Raw genomic sequence first — 24956 nt, 5'->3', positions numbered from 1 at the left:
CCTAAGTTACAAACCGTGATTCATGAAAACGAAACAAAAATCAAAACAAGCTAAAATTACCGTCAAAGGTGAAAATGTCAACGCATTGGAATATTTAATCTCAATTTACTCCACAAAATCGGCATTTATGTATCTTGCACGTTTCAAATATTCCTTTCGCACGCAAACTGTTCCACAACAGCCAATTTCATCTTTGTCAGATTGACCCATTTCTTATACGTTCAAAATGGCCGTTTCTTTGTTTTAAATAAGTTTTTTAGATATGGAAAACCGAACCCGAAGTTAAACTGATTGACCCTCATTCTCTCTGTCTTATTATCATTTCCGTAAATTACCCAAATATGAAACAGAATTAGCCCTTAATTTTTGCAATTTATATTTTCCTTCCCATAAGGATAATTTATGCTAATCTACGTTGAATTTGACTCAGAAGTTCTTGAGAAGAAGATTTTTAAAAATGCACCCACACCTTTTTCTACAGTTTCGAGGTTTTCTCAGCAGGTCTTTCATTTCTGCAATTTATATTTGCCTTACCATAAGAATGCTTTGTGCCAAATTTGGTTGAAATTGGATAAGCGGTTTTAGAGAAGAAGTTTAAAATGCGAAAAGTTTACAGACGGACGGACAGACGGACGACGGACAAACTGTAATCAGAAAAGCTCACTTCAGCTTTCAGCTCAGGTGAGCTTATAATAATGTATCGTAAAAAGAATGTGTTCATGTATTTTCACACGCAAACAAATTACTAAAAGCGGGTTGGATCCAAATTGTTTTTAATCGACACAACATAAACAACAATCGCTTATAGATAGATAGATAGATAGATAGATAGATAGATAGATAGATAGATATAGATATATATATATATATATATATATATATATAGATATATATATATATATATATATATATATATATATATATATATATATATATATATAAGAAGCACTAGCAAACCAACAACACTCGTTATCTAAAGTGTCGGATCAAAAGATACACGGTTATCAGATGAGATATAAAAAAGCAAATAACCGAGACACGAACAATAAAGTAAAATATTGTCAAATTTTCGGAACAACCCGTCCCTTCTTCAGGACAACAAAATAAAAACTACATAAGAAAGAAGAAAAACATCTACAAAACTAGCACTAAACTACAAATTAAATAATATATAAAAACTAGATAATGTATAAACACCGGATCAAAACGTGGCAGCTACATCTTTGTATTTAAGATTGAGAGCTCGAGAAAGAAAAACCCCGTCCGACGCAGAGGACGGTCCGTGAAGAAGTGCTGAAAGATAACGCGAACGAATTAACTTGCTAATTGGGGGTTGTTGTTAATTAAGTTGTACTAGTAAGATAATTCGTAGTGAAAGTTTGTAGGGAAGATTGGCCCTGTAAAAGACCACATAATTATCTAGTTTTTATATATTTTTTAGTTTGTAGTTTAGTGCTAGTTTTGTAGATGTTTTTCTTCTTGTCAGATTGACCCATTTCTTATACGTTCAAAATGGCCGTTTCTTTGTTTTAAATAAGGTTTTTAGATATGGAAAACCGAACCCGAAGTTAAACTGATTGACCCTCATTCTCTCTGTCTTATTATCATTTCCGTAAATTACCCAAATATGAAACAGAATTAGCCCTTAATTTTTGCAATTTATATTTTCCTTCCCATAAGGATAATTTATGCTAATCTACGTTGAATTGGACTCAGAAGTTCTTGAGAAGAAGATTTTTAAAAATGCACCCACACCTTTTTCTACAGTTTCGAGGTTTTCTCAGCAGGTCTTTCATTTCTGCAATTTATATTTGCCTTACCATAAGAATGCTTTGTGCCAAATTTGGTTGAAATTGGATAAGCGGTTTTAGAGAAGAAGTTTAAAATGCGAAAAGTTTACAGACGGACGGACAGACGGACGACGGACAAACTGTAATCAGAAAAGCTCACTTCAGCTTTCAGCTCAGGTGAGCTTATAATAATGTATCGTAAAAAGAATGTGTTCATGTATTTTCACACGCAAACAAATTACTAAAAGCGGGTTGGATCCAAATTGTTTTTAATCGACACAACATAAACAACAATCGCTTATAGATAGATAGATAGATAGATAGATAGATAGATAGATATATATATATATATATATATATATATATATATATATATATATATATATATATATATATATATATATATATATATATATATATAAGAAGCACTAGCAAACCAACAACACTCGTTATCTAAAGTGTCGGATCAAAAGATACACGGTTATCAGATGAGATATAAAAAAGCAAATAACCGAGACACGAACAATAAAGTAAAATATTGTCAAATTTTCGGAACAACCCGTCCCTTCTTCAGGACAACAAAATAAAAACTACATAAGAAAGAAGAAAAACATCTACAAAACTAGCACTAAACTACAAATTAAATAATATATAAAAACTAGATAATGTATAAACACCGGATCAAAACGTGGCAGCTACATCTTTGTATTTAAGATTGAGAGCTCGAGAAAGAAAAACCCCGTCCGACGCAGAGGACGGTCCGTGAAGAAGTGCTGAAAGATAACGCGAACGAATTAACTTGCTAATTGGGGGTTGTTGTTAATTAAGTTGTACTAGTAAGATAATTCGTAGTGAAAGTTTGTAGGGAAGATTGGCCCTGTAAAAGACCACATAATTATCTAGTTTTTATATATTTTTTAGTTTGTAGTTTAGTGCTAGTTTTGTAGATGTTTTTCTTCTTTCTTATGTAGTTGTTATTTTGTTGTCCTGAAGAAGGGACGGGTTGTCCCGAAAATTTGACAATATTTTACTTTATTGCTCGTGTCGTTGGTTATTTTTAGTGCTATTATATATATATATATATATATATATATATATATATATATATATATATATATATATATATATATATATATATATATATATGGTTATAAATGTTTTTTTTGTCGCACAACCAACCATAAACATATCAGAATTGTTAATAACAAATATTCCCTCTTTACATTTCTGATACTTTCTTTAGCACATCAGAAAACAAATCACCTTGCAGACGTTGGCTTCTTTCAGTATTGAAATTTTCATCCAAATCACACGAGAGGATTACTTCTTTACATACTAGTTCATCTTGATCTACTCCTTCTTTCCTGATTTTGAGAGTTTTTGTTTGGTGCTTTACTAACGCTATTTTCAATGCTTGATCTATGAAATCATACTTGGTAACGACAACTTCACTATTTTCATGCTGAATTATTAATATACACCGGGATTTACGCATTTCTTCGATCAGATAATCAATTCTTCGACGAAATGGAAGGCAATCGTTATCGTTGATGGCATATTTCAACTGCACAAATGATAGTAATGTAGACTGGACAAAGTTGAGGTAGTGACAGCTATCTTCACCACAGCTATGCAAAACGAGAATATCGAGTGTATTATCATCGTGTTTCTCTTTTAAAGTCGACACATTTTGTTCCTCATTGAAAGCCGGTGCATTTTGTTCCTTGTTGAAAGCTGATATATGTTGTTCTTTGTTCAAAGTCGAATTATGTTGTTCCTCTTTGAAAGCTTGTACATATTGCTCCTCTCTGAAAGTCGAAACATTTTTCTCCTCTTTTGAAGCCAGTAAATTTTGGTCCTTTTTGGAGATCGATATTATTAGTTCCTCTTTGGAAGCTGGTATATTTTGCTTATCTCTGGAAGTCAATACCTTTTGTTCTTCTTTGGAAGCCAATGCATTTTGTTCCTTTTTGGAAGTCGATACGCAGCATTGTTAAGGCGTCCCGATGCTAAAATACGGCTGGAAAACGATATTATTTGAATCATGGCAAAAATAATTTTACCGGGAGTATTTCTTTAAATCTATGTTACATTTATTGACATCGATGTTAAACATTATATTTGATGCATTTTTGTGACGTCATATGTACTTCGTAATCACGTGACAGGCGAATCCTAATATTGCAAATGATCTAGTTAAAACGCATCGGCGCAGGTGATTAATGACATTAAATCATGCATATTTTAAAGAAAAATCATTTGTTAAGTCATAAACTTTGAAGTTCTTGCTTGGGAAAGAAATAGATATTTCGTTTATAGAAGATATTGTTGAAACATTCCACAAAATCATCAAAATAATGCACATTTTTACTAATCAAAAGCGATTTACAAAAAATTGGGGTAAATCCGTAGGTTTCCGCAGCACGATTCACATTGGTACTTATATTCTCTACCAATTTTACGTAAAATATTCTAAAATTGTGTTGATCTTTCACCTGCGCCAAGCTGGTTTTACATGCATTAAAATTTCTTCATTCAGTTGTTTACACGTAGCAGGGAGAGTCTCCAAACCACTAGTTTATAAATAGTCTTTTACTTAAAACGAAGCTTTAAAACTGCCGATTATTCGATACTGGTTTTTAATATGAATGAATTCTGTACGTCTAGAATTAACTGCAGCATCTATATAAAGGAAACATGCGGTATTATACTGGTTTGATATAATTCACTTTTAACGTTAAGATACTTTCCCTGAGAACTATCGACAGGAATGCAGATCGTGACGTCAAAGTTAATTATGACGTCATATCGTATGAAGTACAGACAAGTGACTTTCTACATATCGCATCGGGAAGCCTTAACATGCCCGCGTACATTTTGTTCCTCTTTGGAAGCCGATACAATGTGTTGAAAAAATATAGCTGTGTATGCGTTTAGAAATCTAATCTTTGCCATTTCTAAATCATGCTTCATCAACGAATCCTTGGCTCCATCTAAACATGTATTCACAAAAATTAATTTGAATGAAGTATCCCACTCTTTTTCGCCTTTAAGTAATGCCAGTGTACATATGGCATTCTCGAAATCTCCTACCCTTATGTAGCTTTGTGCAAGTTCTTTTACTGTTGTTGAATTGCATTCCATGTCGGCTATCTCTCTGTGAAATTTGATAGACTCTTCGTCATAACCTAGCAATTCGTGTAATGTTGCAAGCTCTTTACATGTACTGAAAGATTTCTCTTCGTTTTGCAGTAACTCTTTAAGAATTAAAAAACACTGGTTTGTTGTTTTCAGCAATGGTATAGCCCAAATAAACCCCGATGTTATAGAAAGCGCCTTCCACAAGGATTTTTTGGCGTCGTATTGTAGTTCTTCCTTCCTCTTGGGGTCAGTTTCTTTCGATATTAAATCTAATTTGCAGATTGCTTGTTGTTCGTATGCGTTAATTAAAGACATCGGGTATTCAGATGGTTTCCCACAATTATTGGATGTGATGAAAGAAAAACTTCTCAGAGCATCGTCCGGTTTGTCTAGCATTCGGTATGTTAACCCCAAATCATACCTTGCAACGTCAAACCCTTGGCACATTTCAATTGCCTTTTGAAGGTGTTCCACTGCTTGCAACAGCAACGGATTGTCTCGAGAAACACACACTGATCTTGGCGATTTTCTGTTGGAAATGAAAATAAGTTTTAAGTCTGTGGTATCTGACTTTGATTCAATTTCTGTCTGTTCAACATCAAGAGACACTGCGGCTTCTGGCATGCTAGACATATACAGGACTGACTCCACCATTTTCTGAAGAGTCAGTGCCAAATGATGTCTACCAAAATTCGTGTCTCTCAATTGTATAGCTTTCTTTAACATTTCTTTCGATTCTTCCATCTTTTCTATGTACCTTAGATGAATTCCATACTCCTGTAGGACGAAATAATCATCGGGACACAACTTCATTGCTTCCTCGAAACATCGCTTTTCATCTATTTTCATCGTTTTTTCCTTATCTGTGTGTATGATTTCAAACAAATTCTTTCCTTTGAATAAGGTTCTGCTCATCTCACACCATGATCTTGCTTTTATACGACAATATTCGTCAGTGGGAAATTTCAAAATCTCATAGAACAGACGGGCGGCTTCTTCCTTTTTTTCTTCAGGTCTATAGTTTTCTGCCGTTGTCATCTGAAAAAAATGCGACTGTCTGCGTAAAGTTAATGCAAGGCGAAACTCCCAAAGTAAATTCCTCTCTGGTGCTATACCTTGCATGGCTCTCTGGAATAGCTGCACTGCTTTTTCGTGGCGTGGCGGACCCAGCCGGGAATAACAATAACCAATTTCTGCAGTAGCTCGAAACTGTAGCCTTTTGTTTTTAATTTTTTCGTAGATTTCATCTAAAAGTTTCTTCGAACAGTAATGCTTTTCAAGTTCGATATGGAATAATACTTCATTGCAACGATTAACCAAATTTGGTTCTTCCTCTAGCTCTAAAGCACGCTTTGAGGCAGCAAATGCTTCTTCTCTGTCTCCTCATCTCCAATGCAGATAGGAAATAAAATTATTGACAAAAATCTTCTCTTCGTTTACGTCAAATTCCTCTTCTAAATCTTCTTGTAGCACTTTAAGTTTTTCCTCCATCTTTTCTTTGCTTTGCAGTACATCGTCCATCACAAAAGATGACCATTCTCTGGCTTTAGCCATTTTTATTTCAACTTCATCATCTATCGTAATACCTATGTAGACAAATCTTATACAAATTTGGCAGAAGAAAGAATAGTTTCTTTAGCAATGTGAAGCTTTTCATGCCGGGTTCTGAATGATTAGTAATAAAGAGAAGTTTCCCTGATGCTATAAACGAATTATCGCTTATGTGTTGATCTTGAACAATATTTTACTTTTGTCATAACATAACATACATAAAAACTAATAGCTATCACATTCTACAGAAGACGTTTTACTTTAAATTTAAGCCTAATTGTATCCCCTTATCATTCTTAATCAAACAAAATCATTATAAAAATACAATTATATCATGTTTACAGATCATGATAGTATAGTAAGTTCTATAATTATGTTATTGTCTTTATACACGTTTTACATGAAATTGTTGATCGTTGGTGTCCTTAAGGATTACGTTTACTCAGGGTTTGAGATTTTAAAAAAATATTTTTACTAAGTTCAATATCTGAAGTCCAAAGTTGTTTTAAAAACTCGAAATAACAACGTTATTAACAAATATCGATATTGATATCCGTGATTTATTTATTTGAGGAAGATATGCTCCGACAAAGGTAGATGAAAATTGAAACAGAGGAAATTCGGACTAATTTTTTCATTTTCTTATTTTCTCTTAAAAACTTTTCGTTGCAATGTAATTGCAATAGTTAAGTTTTTATGTGTTTTTTCATATCATTTTACATATTTTCTGGTTGTATTTACTCGTCTATAAATTTATATCACTGGCTGGCACGCGATTGGAAAAATCTTTAAAATACATAAAATCGATTCAAGATAAAATATCTCGAAATTTTGATCATTGACCTTATATAATGTTAATGACAACATAATACAGACAATAAAAACAGTTTTAGGCAATCAATGGTTTGGAGCTCCTATTAGTCAGTTTTTTGTAAAACTCGATCCAAAATTGGTACAATTTTAGAAATTGATAGAGGAAATTCGGACTAAATTAAACTTAAGATATGAGCTTGAAACGATTCATTCAAATATAAAATTAGTAAAGCTATTCGTATTTTATCATTTCCCAATCTACAAATTGTTTTATCATTTTTAATAATTAAAAAATAAAGAAAACCTTGAAAATGTTGGACAATTTTGACAAAGAATTATATATGATATTAGTCAAATTTGGCCCCCAAAATTCGCTATTTTTAAAATGATTCAGGTACATTAACTTCTTGTGTTATTTTATAAAAGAGTGGACATGAAATATGTTTTTCACCTATTTATTTGATTTATATGCACTCACTGGCAGTATATGACGTCAGAAGTGACGCTATTTTTATAATTCAATCAAAATCAACCAAAAATTGACATTTTTCTTATCTTTTTTCGAATGGGAAATATAGAGCGACTCTTTGAACAAGAACGAACTTTTTGTCACTTATAAGTATTGGAAAGATACATCTTTGGTGAAAATATTTTGTTTGTTCAAGCAGTCGCTCAATGTTTCATTAAAGAAAAACTGCCTCAAAACAGGCCGTTTTATGCTAAAAATTAGAAAATGGCGGGAAAAGGTAAACTTTATGATGTCATATTTTTAAATTGTGGGCACTAAAATCAAAATGAAAATTATGAAAAAACTTCAAATGTATATTTGTACAAATAAAACAAAGAATTACAGTAAAATGACAATGTTCATTTTAGGGGGCCATTTTAGGCTCAAACCATATATAGTCCTTTTGACGATTTTATCAAAAAACATTTAGAGGTCACTAGCAGAAAAAGTAGGTCATTGACCTAGTTATTTGAAAGTGAAAAATAGCACCACAATAGTGGGGCTACAATGAACAATAAGTAGTTTTTCGTTCCTATTAGTGGATTTTATTTCGCCCCTGAGTAAACGTAATTCTTAAGTCATTCTTTAATTAAAATAATAGGCATTCGCAGATATTGGTACTTCTGATTTCCTTTAGAATAAGGGTTAAGTTTGAAAATCCGCCTAGATCAGAGGGTTTCAACTCATATGATAAATCTTTATGATAAGCGTATTGCGGTTTTTAAAAATTGTGTTTGCGTCCTCTCTCCAAAAAATGTCTGTTTGGAGTTGGCTTGTCTCTATTACCAAATAATTTTTATTGTCCTTAGTGTGATAGCCCATGAAATTCGCATTATTTGACCTGAAAATTTATTTCTACGTACAAAAGTGCTATTAACGGGCTTTCGTAATAACCCCCCCCCCCCATGTCATCAAAACAGATAGCCCAAACTACTGTACGGTATTGAGTTATTTATGAGTACCTGTCATATGTTTAAAAGTATCTTTTGGGGGGAGAGAATAACTTAATAATCTATGAAATCGTTGATTTTTAACACATTTCATTGTTTTCTGTTTGTTAGCAACAGCAATACATCTGAAAAAAACATTTAGTTGACAAAATTACAATACGTACCTTACATGTGTTTCATATCAAGTCGTTTAAATGCCAAAAATTTGTGCACGTAAAATTCAAGACATAATGATACGGTTCTTTAAAAACTGTCATCGATTAGCACTATAGACTGCGTACTTCTTCCTTGTATTTTTTAAGCGTGGCGTAATAATCAGATCAACTGATAAAAACTTAATTAATATCATGACTGAGCAATAAATTAAGTTTCCCAGTTCCCCATTGGACAGAGGAGTTTTTCGCCCTCGATGGGAGTTATTTTTTTATAAGATGAAAATCAACAAATAAGATTAATGTTTTCCACTTTATAAGAATACGAGGTCCTTTGTAGTTTCATGTGTATCATTTCGGAGTGAGTTACTTTTGATTAGGCTAGTGTAATGACGGAAAGTGACCCCCATATAATATTGAAAAGGGGTCATTTTTTACATAGAAAAATGACCCAAATTGCTGTAAAATACTTGGATTACATCGTAGATATTATGGCCTTAGGGTCATTTTCAGGGACGTAGCATGGGGGGGGGGGGGGCAAGGGGGGCCTGCCCTTCTCCCCCACACACACACACTTTTTCTCGCAGCAAGTAATTTTTTTTAATTTACATATAAAAATTAAATTGAATTATTATGGAGTTGCCCCTCCCTTTTTGGGGGGAGTAGGTAAAAAAATTGATATGAAAATAAGGTTGGATCTCGAGAATTACAGATTTTGTCAATTAAAGTTCACTGAATATAAATAGTAGTCTACTGCCCTACATTTTGGCAATCAAGGAAAAAGATTAACCATAGATAACATGAGAACAGAAGGTTAATTTGAACATGTTTATAATGGGTTATTAAACAAAGCGCGAATCTAGAACATTTATAAAAGGATGTGGGGGGTGGGGCGATTGATAATAAAACATACGTTCATATTGTCAAACCATGACTAATTAGAAATGATATCCTCTATATAAATCTATAAAAATAACTTGTAAGAAAAAATTCATCACGGTCTTTATTGCCATGAGGGATTTATTATTCAACGTGTATAAAATAGGCACGTCCCATACATGTATCACATGCGCGGATCCAGATTATTTTATCGGGAGGGTGGTGAATCCGATTCGAGGGGAAATTGTGTTCGTCGGTGAGGGGTTGGAGGTTGGATCGAGGCCTTTTTTCGGTTAATTTACAAAGCCAATTTAATAAGTTTCAATTTTCTAGGGGGAGGTTCGGTCTCTCCCACGCCCCCACCCCTGAGATCCACGATTGCATGCATCATCACATTTGGATTTTTCTAACGGCAAATCATTCCTTGCTACAACAGCTTTTAGGGAAAATATATTTTAAACAAATACATTGCTTAATTTTAAAACCATATAAACATCACGAATCCCAAAACTCATCTTCCCAATTAAGTCAATGGTTTCTGATCTCTTCCGCTTTACATAAACAAGTTACACTAATCGAATTTGTAGCATATTGGGTTCACTAGGACTATAAATTGATATCAAAACAAAAGGTACTTACTAATCTATCTCAAATTCATTTGACGACAGTGCAACATTAATCAATATACAATTTAAACATCATTCTTGAATAAACGTTTCTTAATTTCTGGATCATTCAAATTTTTATGACACCAACGTTAACCTATGACAGCCAAATTCACGAAAATGAGCTGAACATAGTTTCACAGTCGATATACTATGATTTTTGGTTGTTAACTATAGTTTACGGTTCGTTAACTATAGTTGTAATCAGATTGCAGGTTGTCTGACGATGCCCTATTCACAGTCGTCATCCAGACTTTTTTAGTTTATTATGCATGCACTACATAATTATATATATTTCGAAGACATATCGAGTCGGATGCAGTCATCATCTACATGTAGAAAATCGAGTTTTGGAGGAGTTGTTCCCCTTTTTTTAAGGAGCAGGTCAAAGAAAAAGAAAAAGAAAGTAAATTTTAAAAATTAACTTTAAAATACATGCAGAAGTTTTACTTCGATCGCCCATCGCCCCCCCCCCTTTTTTTTTTTTTTTTTTTTTTTGCTTGTCAAGATTTACTAGGATAAGTCTGTCCCCTTCAAAAACAATGTTACATGTTACATATCTGATTCATTAATTATTCATTATTTTGTAATGATAAACTTATCATGTTGTTTTAAGAAATCTGTTCGAGTGCCGCGTTTTTAATTATATAAATCGAAACATCTAAGGTCGAAACATCTTGGGTTGAAACGCTCCGTTCCCGCCCGAATTTACTTAGTCGGGCAATATATTTGACACAACTTCACAAGCGCCTGCAGTTACACGGACGATGAGCGACCTAACGCTGTATTACTTTCCAGCATCCTATTATTCACAGAGGGTAGGATATTAGGAATTTATCAAAGATAAAATTTTCACCCATTTTACAAATTCATGACACGTGTATTGCGTAATCGTCCCAGAAAGTCACCTTATAACAGTATAATAATTTCATGGGCGATAAACACTTTTATGTGTAATTTAAATGAATACTAGATATTTTATATTTATATGTAGAAATATTCAATAAGCTTATTTAATGAGCTTTATTCATTTTATCAGGAGAGAAATATAAATATTCAGAACACACATTTCCCAATACATGTACAATTCCAATCTGATTAAAATACAGATCACTACAGAAGCGCTATCTGCACTGTGCGCTTATGTAGAGATCTGGATTTTAATCAGATTGGTACAATTCCCATACATGCCAACTTTTGAAAATCTCCATGGGGGATTTTACGCGCGACGACATTTTCCTAGAAGGAAATTTCGCGGCATTTTGTCGTGTAATTGCTTTGTATAAACAATTGAACTCTTAGAAAGTCATCTGTTTCTTTATCTATTTAACATTATTCCTAATGTGTTTATCAAACAATCTCCTCTTTCAAATGAAATCATAAATAAAGTACATAACTTTTTTCATATATTAAATCAATCTTTATTAATTAAAATCAATCTTTAAAATCTCAACAAACAAGAAATAGTATGGTATAGCAGTTCAAAAAGCACTAAGTTCTGCACGCAGTTGGCAAACAGGACCTAGCTCTGCTCTTGTGACATCTACAAAATAAAATGAATAATTAATTTAATTAAATATTAAAAAGCATTTATGGGTCAAGTTGCTATAAAAAGTGGAAGAAAGTATTTATAATTTTTTTCCTGACTTATAATTGTTTATATATAGATATTATATATTAGCTTATTAAAAAATTTAGTAATACCTTCATCTTGCTCCAATTTTGATTTCACAAAGAAGTTGGTAGCAGCAGGTGGCTTGATGGATGGCTGTTTTCATGTTCTTTGTAACATCATTCATTCCACCATGGTCTACCCTAAAATCCCTCAAAATAAAAATAAAGAATTGTTACTCATAAAGTTTAACATATCTATTCTTCTTGTAGATAATGTATTAGCTGTCAATCTCTCCTATAATAGTGTCATGTGTACACAATAAAATGTACCCTGCTAATAAATATATTCAATTGTACTATATATAAATTAAACATACCTGTTGCACGGCAATATACATGGTTGTCATCCAATTACGATCCCGATAGTCATCCCGAAAATCGGGAATCTGCCTCCCGATATTGGGATAAAAGTTTCGTTTTCTTTGGTGGTGTAACCCCATTCTTGTCCAAGTTTGTGTAAAAACTTAAAGTGTGGCATTTTGCTGTTCATCCCGATACTTCCCGATTAATTACTATCAAAACAGTACAGGTATTTACACCAATTCACACATCCCCATATAGTATCATATACACACACGCGATACAGGTAAACAGCAATGGCGGTCATAATCCCGCTTTTTGATTGGTTAGCGTAGACAAGCAGCGCGGGATTTGAAATTTTAGATGGAAATCGTGAATTATTGTCGTAAAACGGGTTGGATTTTTTAAGAATCGGGATTTCGGGGTATTTTGACAATCCCGATCGGGATATCGGGATTTGTATTTTTGATGACGTGAAATCGGGAGAATCCCGCAAAAATCGGGATAGTTGGCATGTATGGATCATTCCCAATTAGCCCAGAGTTCTCTTCCATCGTTTAACATGTTTAATGTTGGCAGGTTGGAGAATGCTAAATATACCAAATCTACAGATATTATGCATCATTCTATTAATTAAATTTATTGGGTGATAACACTGAAAAATATTGAGGAATTGTGATATTGATAGAACTTCCAAATGGAAAAATCTTATTTGCTGCTTTTATACTTATCATTTCTTGGGATATTTTGGATTTTTTTCCCTTCTATCCAAATTAATTGTTTTTCTTTGGCAGGTATTTGTTTCTACATTGAAAATTGTTTACCAATTAATTGCAGAAAAGATTACAGTAACTTGGGCATTGTTGGGAGAGATCAGTTCTACTATTCTGTATATGATTTCAGTACCTTTTTGAATATGTACATGATTGAGATATTCCTTGATTTGATAACATTTACCCTTTATGCAAATCAGTTGTTATGGTTACAATTAATTTATATAAACATATTATACACCAATGAAAATATAGACAGTTATTCCTTGATTAGAAATTAACATGTACATGCATTGTTAAAAAATAAAGGATTCAAATATTTCAGTGTCTTTGACTGTCTATATACATGTACATGTATGTAATAAAGCCTAAAATCTTTTTATTGTAGGCTCTTTTAGCTCTCTATGAAAAGAATGCAAAATTCAAACACAAGGTGGTGTTTATTCACTCTGGGGACCAGAATGACCCCACCTATATGAGGATGAATCCTGCCGGCCAGGTGCCAGTGCTGACAGATGGAAAGAAGGTCATCATCGAATCTGATGCAGTGATTAGATATGTGGATGAAAATGTACATACAGGTAAAAAGTGTATTCTAATGCAGTGATTAGATATGTGGGAGAAAGATACATACAGGTAAAAAGAGTAATTTACAAAATTTAGACTCATGGGACAGTTTGATTTTACCTCATAAGCATTGTGTTATGTGTTTATGAACTATATATACTGTTAAAATTTAGATTACCTGTGTTTTCGTTCTCATGCAGGGATTAGATATGTGAATGAGAATTTTTAAAAACGTATTAAATTCTGAATCATATAAAAAATGAAGAATAATTGGTATTTAATTTTGTTACAATTGAAATCCTAAGTTACTACTAAGTTACTATGCACTACCTCTCAAGAATTCTAAAAATGATACTGCAACCCATAACTGCCCTTCCAAAATCACCAGTATAGCACACTGAAAATAGATACAAATATGTTATACTTTTGATAGCTTGAAAAAATGTAGATTATTGCTACATGTTTTTCAAATATCAGTTCTTCGATGACTTTATTGAAGTTGACCTTATTTCTAGGTTCTACATTGATCCCTGATGAAAGTTCTCTGGTTGGTAAAGAAGTGACTCGTTTATGGAAATTGATTAATGCTGTGAAGGTGGAAATTGTTACTTTTGGGGTAGTCAACTTCCAGGATTTGTCCAAGTCAGGCCTTCATCCAATGGCACAAGGAATGAAAGGTGCAGTAGTTTATAGGAATAATTTTTATCCCCCCCCCTCCGCAGAACTTGTTGCAATGGGGATATACCATTGCTGCTGTGCATGTGTGTATGTATATATGTGTATGTGTTTCTTCTCCAGCTCGTAAGCAAGATTCAAGGAAAACCCTTGTGCATATATTTATCAAACTTCATACACTTATTTGGCATGGTAAAAGCTAGGACAATCCCTATTTATTTTCAAATCAATTGGTTACATACTTTTTAAAATTGTTAAAATAACACCATTTTATACAGAAGTTTTGTGTGCGACTACTTCCGCTTCACTACTGTGAAACTAAAGTAAAGGGAAGAGGAGGTAGATTAAATCAGCAACTTGATATTTTTTTTATTTAGATCTAGTGAAGGTAAAAAAACTTTTGTAGTAATGGAGGGTTTGTAGAATATCCACAGTTAAAAGTTGAAGCAGGCAAGAGATTTACATTTTAAGGAGAGGCCAAATTTTGGACAATTTTCCCTGTATTACTTTGAATAGGTTGGGACCAGTCACTCAAATCAGATATATATAAGTATAGCCTTTTTGGGATATAATATCCCAAATGGGATATTCATTTGAAGTGCAAAAAAAAAAGAAAATATGGTAAATCCACATTAGAATAGATGAAATGTAACAACTTTTGGTGAAGAAATTTTTCTGTAACCATACTATTACGGAGATTGATCCTTCAGTATATCCGAAACTTCTTGGGGATCAATCCTACAAATTATAGGCTTATAGGAAAACCTGCTAACAAAAGTTGTTGCATTTGATATACATTAATGGGGATTTATTTCCAAAAATTCAGTTTTTTGCACTTAAAATTAATGATCTATTTGGGCTCTTATAACCCAAACGGGCTATTTTATCCCATTTTGGCAATTGATCCCAACCTGAAGAATGGTACTAGGCCCTACCTAGTCCAAGATTTAGAAGGGACTTTTACAAATATTGCTTATTTATCATCAGAAAATCATTTTATATCAATAGCTGCATATCTATTATTTTGGGTTGACATGCGACATACCAACTTTAATTTTCCATCAGGGCCGACTCTTCTGCTACGTTTCATTATGATATATAAATTTGCTTACACAAATTGTTTATTTATACTTATAAAATCATGTATATTAAAAAATGAAGCTAAATCATTAAATTTGATAGCAATAAGCATATGTATTGTGTTTCTTCTAGGAGTAGGGACAACCATTTAAATGTAACCCCCTCCCTCCTCCCCAATGTATACACCAAACAGATTGGGGATAGGGATAAGGAATATTGTGAATTCAAAGTGGTTTTAAGGAGATGAATACTCATGTCATATTTTATATTTACTCTGATGTAAATTACAAGCTTGGATGCTTCATAACTCTATATTCTTTATTAGTGCATCCCCTACACAATAATTCAAGTCGTGAGGGGATGTTCGGCTTAGCAGTGCCCTTGTTCACTAGGTTTTAGATTAAAACCATTAATTTTCATCATTTAAGTCGGAAACTATAGTAAACAGTGAAAATAACATTGTTTTGCATTAAATACATTTGTCCATTTACCTACTAGCATGAATATGAAAGAGTATTAGCTATCTTCCTACTGTAACATTAGAATTTCTGAAGTATTTTATCATACTAAGCTAGTATTTTCAGTCTAAAAAAATAAAAATAATGGGACAAACAATTATAAAGTGTTCACTGTATTGTGAAGTAAGATAAGTTGAATTTAATTACATGTACCTGGTATACTCTATAGCTACCAAATGGTTTTTCAACACATTTTGCATTAAATCATTTGATATCCATTTATTGTAAAAATTTCTTTCTTTCTTATGCATCATATTACTGGTACCGGTACTTTCTGTGGGAAAAATGGTTATTTTGATTCTGCTTGCATTTTCAGGTTCTCTTGGAAAACGATATGATGAAATAAAGAAAAATATAACAGCTTTAGCTGACAAATATCCAGATCTTCGTGATGCTTACAATGTGAAGATTGAATCTGCCTTCAATTTTCAGCAAAATTATCAGAACAGAGAACTTGTTGTTCAGGTATTGAATGATTTGGAAAAAACTTTTGATGAAATGGAAAGGACACTGAAAAAAGTTATAGAAGGTAAGTGAAGATTTTATCACAATGGAAACTTAATTATCATAAATTTGAGTTTAGGACAACAATAAAAAAAAAAGAAAGCTTGTTTGATGCACGTATACTTAAACAGACTCATTCAAAGTTTGTATAATTTTTGTACTTCTAAGGATTATACAGATAGTTCAAATTAATTATGTCAATCACAATAATGATATTGAATGTTATTAGAACAACAATTATCGATAAGAAACAAAAAAAAAACCTAATGCTGGCCTTATCAGACTGTTGGCTACGATTTTTAAAATAAATGCTGTAAGTAACTTTAGTAAGATTATTTGTTTGAATTGGTTTTCCTTGATCAACAGCATAGAGCAATCATTTGATCTGGACAACAGTGTGTATTCATGCTGTGATATTTTACAGAGCAGGGTGTCAGTGATCCTTGGTTGGTGGGGCCACGCTTTACGGCAGCGGACATTGCTCTGACCACTCTTCTAGACAGGATATCATTCCTCGGACTAGCTGAGCGATACTTCACCCCGGAGGTTCGCCCTCTTCTATACAGCTACTTCAAGAGGCTAGGGACCAGGAAGAGTGTTCAGCAAGTCAGGGCGGGGATTGCTGGCATCCCACGGCTGTTTATTCTACGTAAACTGAAGAAGTCTTCCCCGTTTGTTGTGGGGGCACTTGCTGTTGGTATAGCAGCTGCTGTGGCATATAATATAGTCAATAAGAAGTAAACAATGTCTTGGAGAGGCTAATACATGTAAATAGACTTATAGACAGCATGTAGCTGATAAATAAGAAATCTTTAAAGGAGACTTGACAATCTGCAATCATGTTATGCAGGCAGTAGATGTAAATTATTCAGTAGAACTGCTGTTTAGGTTGTACATGTAAGCACATGTAATACATATATAACTCTGTCATAGGGCATGGATATGAATTTTGTTACTGATAGTTTTTATACCTTTGTTACATAATGTTCTGGTCATTCCTTTATGATATGATTTGTTCTCTCTGTCTGTCATGATGATTTTATTTTGATTTGCAAGTACATAGTAATTTGAAATGTGGTTGTCAGGTTTAAATGTGTATAAATGATGACATTGGTTTTATAATAATTTGCCTACGGTACTTGCTGGGTTTTAGAGGGTGTCCATAGGGAAGCTGGCATATTGAATGTATATTCATTAAATTAGAAATGCAACCTAATATTTTTTTTCTTTTTCAACCATCTGTAACATAGAGAAAATGAAGAAAGTCTCTACACAATAAAGGGCAAATAACTCTTGCTGAAGCACCTCATTTACATGTACATTGTTACATATTTCATAGAATATCATTGACTCTTTTAAAAGCTAGCCGTGTACATGTAATAGATAAGTATCACAAGAAGCGGGAACCTGGCACCAGTGTTATGTGTCTACACTGAAATAACAAATATAATGTCTTAACCTTGTAACATGCAAGATCGTGGAGTTTGATAGCTGTAATGTCACTCGGGAGTTCTGAGAACAGTTTCATGATAGGTACAACTGATTGATTACAAAATCGATTACAAAGTAAACTCTTTTGTGTAGAATAGAATAGTTCAGTAGCAGAGAAATATGATGAATTCTTATTCAATACAAATTTCAGGCAGATGATTTATTTATATGAATTGTTGTACACTGCTTCTTTTTCTTCATGGCATTGCATTGTGATTATCATGTACTCAGTTTCGGTGTAGATTTTATTAGGCTTGCATACTTTATTATCAATATATTTTTATCATCTAGTCTGTGATTTGAATCTATTTTTTTTTTTTTAAGGTTTGTGATATAAATTTGACAGTGAATGTATTTTACTGAAATGTTCAGAAGTTGTACAATCTTAAAACATAATAGTGCAATAAATATATCCGAAAGTATTGAAAAATCTGGTTCCAGATACAGAAGGCCAAATGTTAACTGAACTTCAGAATACATGTATATATTTATGTATACACTTCTATTTGTTCATTTATGAGTATTTTGAATAACTTTCTGGCTAGCAATATGAATTATGGTTGAGGTTGTAGATTTTTTTCCATACTTTTGAATATACCAATATACATTTTGTTTGTTTTGATAGGATTTCTTAATATTTAGGACCAATTCTTATCACTTGAAAATATTATCCAAGATAAATTGTAAAAAGTTATTTTGACTTATTTCTGGTGTTACATTGAAACAGTGAGTCTTATGTATATGCGATAATCTTGTTATTTCAATGCGACAATTTTTTTCTTACAATGCGACAATCTTGTTATTAAAGCTGAACAATGCTCATAAATACATGGAGGTATATACGAGGGTTGTCCTAAAATGGCATAGACAAGTGGGATATTCAGTTAATCGAAGACACAGGAAGATGAGACTTGGGTCACAAAGGGTTCAAGTAATTTGCAAGTTGCATAACATCACATAAAAATCGCAAGATTGTCGCAAAAGATTATTATTATAAGTTTGTTGCATTTTTAAAGTCACATGATTATCACATATTTGTCTCACGATTGTCACATATAAATTTCAAAATTATCGCATATTAGTATCATGCAAGAATGTTGAACTAAAATATCACAAATCAAGTGAGTCAAATATAATGACATTTTTCACAATCACGTTTTATTTTATTCATTTTAAAAATCTGCATGTCCCATAAATTTTGCATTGAAAAAAATATGTGTCCAATGCCTGTAGGCTGTATAAAGTTTGTGTCCCATGGATATACATTTATATTCGTGAGGTTGCAACAAAAATTACAAAAAGTACAAGGTAATTTGCCATTGCAAAACATAGTTTATCTGAAAAATATAGTTTCACGAGTGTAAAACTGATTTACAACTCGTAACCATACTTAACGAATGCAAATTATTTTTAACAGACGTGGATCTATATCAACAAAATCTATTGTAAACTTTATTTGCAGACAGATAAACTTAGATTATCAAACTATAGTTTATACAACCGTTAAATATGGTTTTGCAGATGAAAACTATAGTTAACACGGTTCGTAAACTGTAGTTAACAATGAAATATTGTTAACAATAGATTTGCTTCCGTAAACTATAGTTAAACCTTGTTTATCATCTGTGAAACTTTATATAACGCAGTTAATTTATATTTCACATCTGTAAACTATACTTAATGCTTTTAGAAATATAGTTTCACGATTCTGAAACGTTAAACTATGTTTAGCTCATTTTTGTGAATTTGGCGTGCCATATATAGGCATCACACTTGTACGTACGTCTTACTGTTTTAGCATGGTTTGATAAAAGGAGACTAGAAATCGGAATGGACAAGATATCCACTAAATATGATTGTTAGCTTCCTTTGCCTGAATGTTTATACCGATACCATGAATTTGTCTGGTCCCTTAATTACACTGAAAACAACCATTTGCGATTTGCAAAATTTGTTTTGCAAATGAAAAAACAGTCGATAAACCTAGTTAACAACATTGAAACTATGTTTAGCCCAGTTTTGTAAATTTGGCGTACCATACGTTTTCAGAAAACATCCGTTTACGTTACATTTTTATAGTTTCCATTAATTAATTTTTTTATTATTATTAATTATCAAATGTTGTTAAAGATCTGAAATTGTTAGTTTGTGAAAAAGTATAAATCAATATGCAGAAAATTTAAAATGCGTCTTTGAAGAACTTATTATCAGAAAAAATACCCGTACATTCGGGTCATTAGTCTTTTTCCAAGAGGAGTTCCGAGTGAAGTTAAACGAAAGTAAACATTTCCTCGAACTGTTCGTATGTGGGTGACTCATTTTCTCTAGCTGGTGAACATGCCGATGTCTGACAGTGAAAAGAAAGGGTGCATTGATCTGTTAGAGGTTCTGAGTGATTGTGATTTGTATTCTCTCGCAGACACGGTGTCAAATAAAAAAATTCCTGTTAGGGGGAATAGAAGAGGTAAGAATTAGAAAACGAAAGTACAACAAAACGCCATACAACCTTTAAAGATATCATTTGAGCTTGACACGTTTCCCCACGTTCGTTTAGTCGTTTAGGCTTGACGAACCCTCTCATATATTTTCTGTAGATCACAGCAAACCCTGAACACATGAACAAATGATAACTGAAATGGTGCACATTTTGTTTTCTCGATGTACTACTGTATAGTTGTGTAGTTGTGTAGGTGTAGCTATAGCCTAGTTTACATGAATTGGATGAAAAATAACATGTTATTTTAAGAACCCTAAAGCTTCTGAATTTGATATGATTTTTTTTTTAGTTTTAATGCAATGTGTTTTCCGTAAACACATCAGTCAAACATTTAAATAGTTTCAAAGTGAAAAACTTTTCTATCTTATTCAAGAATATGCTGTGTAATGGCAGACTTACCGACAACATTTTATTAAAGTGAGAATTCTTAAAGAGTTATGTGTTTATTTGTTGTTTTTTTTCTTTGAAAAAGGGGTTTCTTTGTTTTAATTTTTATAATATATGTACAGTTGTTGTTGTTGTTTAGTTATTGACGACTGTCGAAGTACATGTATAACCCCATGATTGTTATATTTTATGAGGATAAAAAAAAGTACCAATGGTTAATGTCAATTTCTAATTTTAATAAACTTTTGCTAAATACTATATAGTGTACCTTAAAGATAATATACAATCTTATAAATTACTTCACATAAGTACATAAAATCTAAAAAAAAAATTGATAAATAAGACATAAGTGATTTTTCATAATTATGTACTATTGCTTATGTTTATAACCCATATTTGGCATGTACCAATAACTTATTTCACCGATCAAAGTATATTTATATGAATGTATGATTTTCTTTCAGAGGCATTGAAAACTATCGTAACTTTCTCTAATTCTGCACAGGAGCTCTTGAGTCGACAAAAAATCAACAAGGATGTTCTTTTTAAATATTTAGTGAAATATAATGTTACTCCCTCAGTCAACACCAAAAAGCCAGAACTAATTGATGAAGTCTTGGCACTATGGATGAAACAATCACAGAAACAGTCACAGGTCTGTCTGAAAACACTCTCTCTCTCTCTCTCTCTCTCTCTCCAAACCGGAAATTATTTTGAAACAATTGAGTTTAAAGATGAAACTTATATAATGAAGTGATGAAATGATCATAAAAAGTAAAAAATGCACAAAGCCATTCTGTTCCTTTTGGCATAAGTTTTATTATCATGTTTTTTTTTTAAAATTCAGGTTAAGGTTTACACTCCACAAGCCTCCCCCTCTTCTAGTCGTCTGTCTTCCAGGGATCTGGCCAGTGCTAGCCACACATTCAACGCTGTAAAGTTGGAGTCGCATTCAGTGGTAAATTACAGTCCAACCATCAACTTCACCATCAACAACCAGTATAACACAGTAAATGTGAATCCAGTGGTGGGTGGGGCCTCTCATGAACAAGACCTGCATAAACTGGGACTGACCTTCATAAAGTGGTTCTATGATTCACTGAATTCCCATAATCCCAGTAGAGGAGTTATCCCAAAAGATTTCGGTCCACAGCATTTCTATGGGGATGCTAAGCTGATGGTTCTTCTTCTGGGGCCACCAGAGACCAGGGAAAATTGTACTGGCCAGCAAGCTGTGTCCGAAAAGTTCCTGCACTTTGTAAGCAGGGAAAATCTGTTGTTTAATCCCAACTGTGACCACGGTGGAGTGATGGTGAAGGATGATCCACATGGATTAGTGGTGGTGATGGTATGTGGAACAATCCACAAGGATAATCAGTGCCTGGGTGTGTTTGATCAAATGTTTGGACTGATCAAGGATCCCCAGTTCCACAATAATTATAAGATCAAGATTTCAAAAATGAAACTGACGGCTACTGCTGTGTCAAACTTGCCAAGGTTGACAGACAAATCTCAAGCTGAAATTTCAGATCTGGCAGCAGTGTAGCAACTTGCGCTGTACTTTAATGATCACCTGTTTATACCTGAAAAGTTTTGCTTTGCTATTTTTATTGCCACAATGATTCATGCTTCAAATTTTCCTCATTATACATGTAGATAAAATTTGTTTTAATAGCATCATTATTCTTTATTGCTTAAAGATATTACATGCATTTAGCTGTGTATTTCCCATGTAGATTTATACATTGAATGGTATGGAAAAGATCATTGTAATAAAGAGATATTGTTTTAATACACACTGTTTTCTTTTAATTATCATGAATTCATTAAAGCAGAAGATGAAATAATTGCCTTTTTTCTTAGAAAAACTAACAAATGTACTGACAGTCCTTGAAATTACAAGAAACTTCAAACTTTTTAAAAATGTTTTATCACCAGTTAGTTTGCTAGTAAACCATGCAGCTTAATTATGTTTTGCCTTTAGGTCTAGGGTTTATTCAGAGCAGAATAGATCCTTGACTTATGAGGATTGGTACCTGGGTTTAGAAAAACAGTTGTTGGTTGGTTTTTTTTTTTAGAAAATTCACATACTTTGTAACTTGTGATTAAGAAGAGAATAGATGACAAGTTTTGAATCTTTGAAGCTCCATCCAATGGAAATATGGAGATAAACTAATGATAAACATATAACACCTCATCCCCCTGGATTTTCATATGAATTGAATTCATATAGTGAATTATAGTCTGTCCCAAGTTATTGCATCCGGTTCCGACGCCTATGGACTGTCTCTTGTGGGTTGTGAATTGAAGCATGAAGCAGTAGAGGGGGCGTTTTAAAACAGATAATCTGGACATTTTTTCATATTAGTGGATGAGCGTAGTTTGAGCACAAAGGTATTTAATATGATTATCGAAATATCAAGGAAAAAGTGGTGGAAGACAGATTATAGTAAATCCTGGAGATTTTTTTCATAACCTGTTACGCACGCGCTTCATTCAGGAATATAATGGTTACCGTTATGAATTCTCCCTCACCTTTTTCCTCTTTCGTACATGGTTAATCCAGACTCCTCTGTATTATTAGACGGGGTCACGTGACCCCGTCTATTGGTTTTCTGAAACTGGAAGGCACGCGTAGAACACATGAATTGAGTCTACGCGTAAGAAAATAGTGCAGAAAGTTTTCATGCATTTCAGTAAATATGTATCATAAAAACACGCATTAAATCTTTTTAAGTCCTTTTTGTATAAACAAAGTTCTATTTAGAAAATATACAAATAGTTTTATTGATCAAAATATTCTTGCTCGGGTTCATTTGTGGATGATGAGTTACGTAACTGAATGCACAGCGCCGTTGACGATTCAGTTGGTGTACGAGCTCATTAATCAACAGAAGAGGTTGATGGTGGAATCGAAATTAAAGTTCCCAAACGCAGTGTGCCATTTTTGAAAAATTGTGAATTTTATTTTGACAATCTTTCACCTGAATACTATCAAACTTCGATTCATGCGCAAGCCGAAGTTAAAATCGGGACGGGTTATGCACAGATGTTTTACAAATTAAATAGGTGTTTCATTGTCTTCCAGTCTACTTGCGGTATGACTGCTGTTCGTCTTTAAAGGAATTTTGTACAAAGAAAATAAAAAACAGGTCTGAATTGGCCTTCTCGTTCGTTGTCTTTTTAGTTGATTAAACTGAATTTAAATTTTAAACAATGCATTGTTAGCATAATCTATATATATAATTGATTATACATTTTGGAAGACTTATACATCATATAATATATACAATATTGTCGATTGAAGAACCAAGTTAAATATTTTAAAATGTTCATGTTTTCCGGCTTAGTTGGAATCCGGCTTGGGGTGAATTACATTGTAAAATAATGTATTACATTACCATTACTTCATGAATTAGGGCATTAAATTACCATTACCATTACTGATTTTCTTGAATTAATGCATTACATTACCATTACATGAGTAAAGTAATGCATTACCATTACTTTGTGAAAAGTCAATAAGTTTTAAAAAAGTAATTTAAAAACTAAATACAGAGTTTTTGTAAATATTTCATAAATAAAACATGCTTTAAATATTTACAGGTTCATGTTCACTATCAGGTTCAAATTTAATGACTTATACAAGATTGCTGTTGCACTTGTAGATCTCAAAGTAAGGTTGGTCCCGTAACATTTACACGCTAATGGCGGGGTTGACAATCTCTGTTATTTATGTCTCTGATTTTCGGAGTATGATTTTTAATGAAAGGAAATGTTGTATCGTAATTCGTGTAGGTGATGCACGAGTTTACACAAAAAGTAGTAAGTGGCGAACGGATTTATTTTTACCTATTAATTTTGCATGAATCGCAAATGAAGAAAATCGTGTCAGATAAGTCGGTCTTAAAAATCAAAATGCCGACCGTGACAAATCTTTTCATTGTCAAAGTTCTTGGAATCTTATTGTAAAAAAATATTTCTAACGTCAGGTGCCTGTGTTTGTTATCAGTATACAACTGTTCACTTTGTTTGTTAATT

At 32.8% G+C, this 24956-nt stretch overlaps 3 protein-coding genes and 1 long non-coding RNA gene across 4 annotated transcripts; 2 read left to right on the top strand and 2 right to left on the bottom strand.

Annotated features, from left to right (window-relative positions):
• Positions 1-4625: 4625 nt before the first annotated feature.
• Positions 4626-9064, bottom strand: LOC105317241 (uncharacterized). The gene is made up of 2 exons (XM_066077697.1): positions 8918-9064; positions 4626-6517 (listed from the first exon to the last, which is right to left on the bottom strand). Exon 2 carries the CDS (start codon positions 6051-6053, stop codon positions 4626-4628), a length of 1428 nt encoding a protein of 475 aa, XP_065933769.1. The 5' UTR covers positions 6054-6517; positions 8918-9064.
• Positions 9065-11108: 2044 nt separating this feature from the next.
• LOC105329271 (ganglioside-induced differentiation-associated protein 1) lies at positions 11109-18725 on the top strand. The gene is made up of 5 exons (XM_011430462.4): positions 11109-11267; positions 13585-13777; positions 14279-14440; positions 16353-16565; positions 16965-18725. Exons 1-5 carry the CDS (start codon positions 11217-11219, stop codon positions 17279-17281), a joined length of 936 nt encoding a protein of 311 aa, XP_011428764.3. The 5' UTR covers positions 11109-11216; the 3' UTR covers positions 17282-18725.
• On the bottom strand, positions 11630-12639 carry LOC109620568 (uncharacterized). Its single transcript, XR_010711771.1, has 3 exons — positions 12441-12639; positions 12154-12273; positions 11630-11992 (listed from the first exon to the last, which is right to left on the bottom strand). It is a non-coding gene; the product is annotated as an uncharacterized lncRNA (long non-coding RNA).
• Positions 18726-20295: 1570 nt separating the features above from the next.
• LOC105329272 (uncharacterized protein C3orf38 homolog) lies at positions 20296-22711 on the top strand. Its single transcript, XM_011430463.4, has 3 exons — positions 20296-20495; positions 21380-21570; positions 21763-22711. The coding sequence occupies exons 1-3, from the start codon at positions 20369-20371 to the stop codon at positions 22459-22461; spliced, it is 1017 nt and encodes a 338-aa protein (XP_011428765.3). The 5' UTR covers positions 20296-20368; the 3' UTR covers positions 22462-22711.
• Positions 22712-24956: the final 2245 nt, after the last annotated feature.

The sequence above is a fragment of the Magallana gigas genome, chromosome 3 (assembly GCF_963853765.1).
Source record: "Magallana gigas chromosome 3, xbMagGiga1.1, whole genome shotgun sequence".
Classification (NCBI taxonomy): Eukaryota; Metazoa; Mollusca; class Bivalvia; order Ostreida; family Ostreidae; genus Magallana; species Magallana gigas.
This window is presented reverse-complemented; position numbering and strand designations above follow the sequence as displayed.

Coding starts and splice junctions, on each gene's coding strand:
- LOC105329272 (XM_011430463.4), top strand. CDS start 20,369: ATGCCGATGTCTGACAGTGAAAAGAAAGGGTGCATTGATCTGTTAGAG. Junction 20,496..21,379: donor TGTTAGGGGGAATAGAAGAG/GTAAGAATTAGA, acceptor ATTTTCTTTCAG/AGGCATTGAAAACTATCGTA. Junction 21,571..21,762: donor AATCACAGAAACAGTCACAG/GTCTGTCTGAAA, acceptor TTTAAAATTCAG/GTTAAGGTTTACACTCCACA.
- LOC105329271 (XM_011430462.4), top strand. CDS start 11,217: ATGAGCGACCTAACGCTGTATTACTTTCCAGCATCCTATTATTCACAG. Junction 13,778..14,278: donor GGATGAAAATGTACATACAG/GTAAAAAGTGTA, acceptor CCTTATTTCTAG/GTTCTACATTGATCCCTGAT. Junction 14,441..16,352: donor AATGGCACAAGGAATGAAAG/GTGCAGTAGTTT, acceptor TTGCATTTTCAG/GTTCTCTTGGAAAACGATAT.
- LOC105317241 (XM_066077697.1), bottom strand. CDS start 6,053: ATGCAAGGTATAGCACCAGAGAGGAATTTACTTTGGGAGTTTCGCCTT.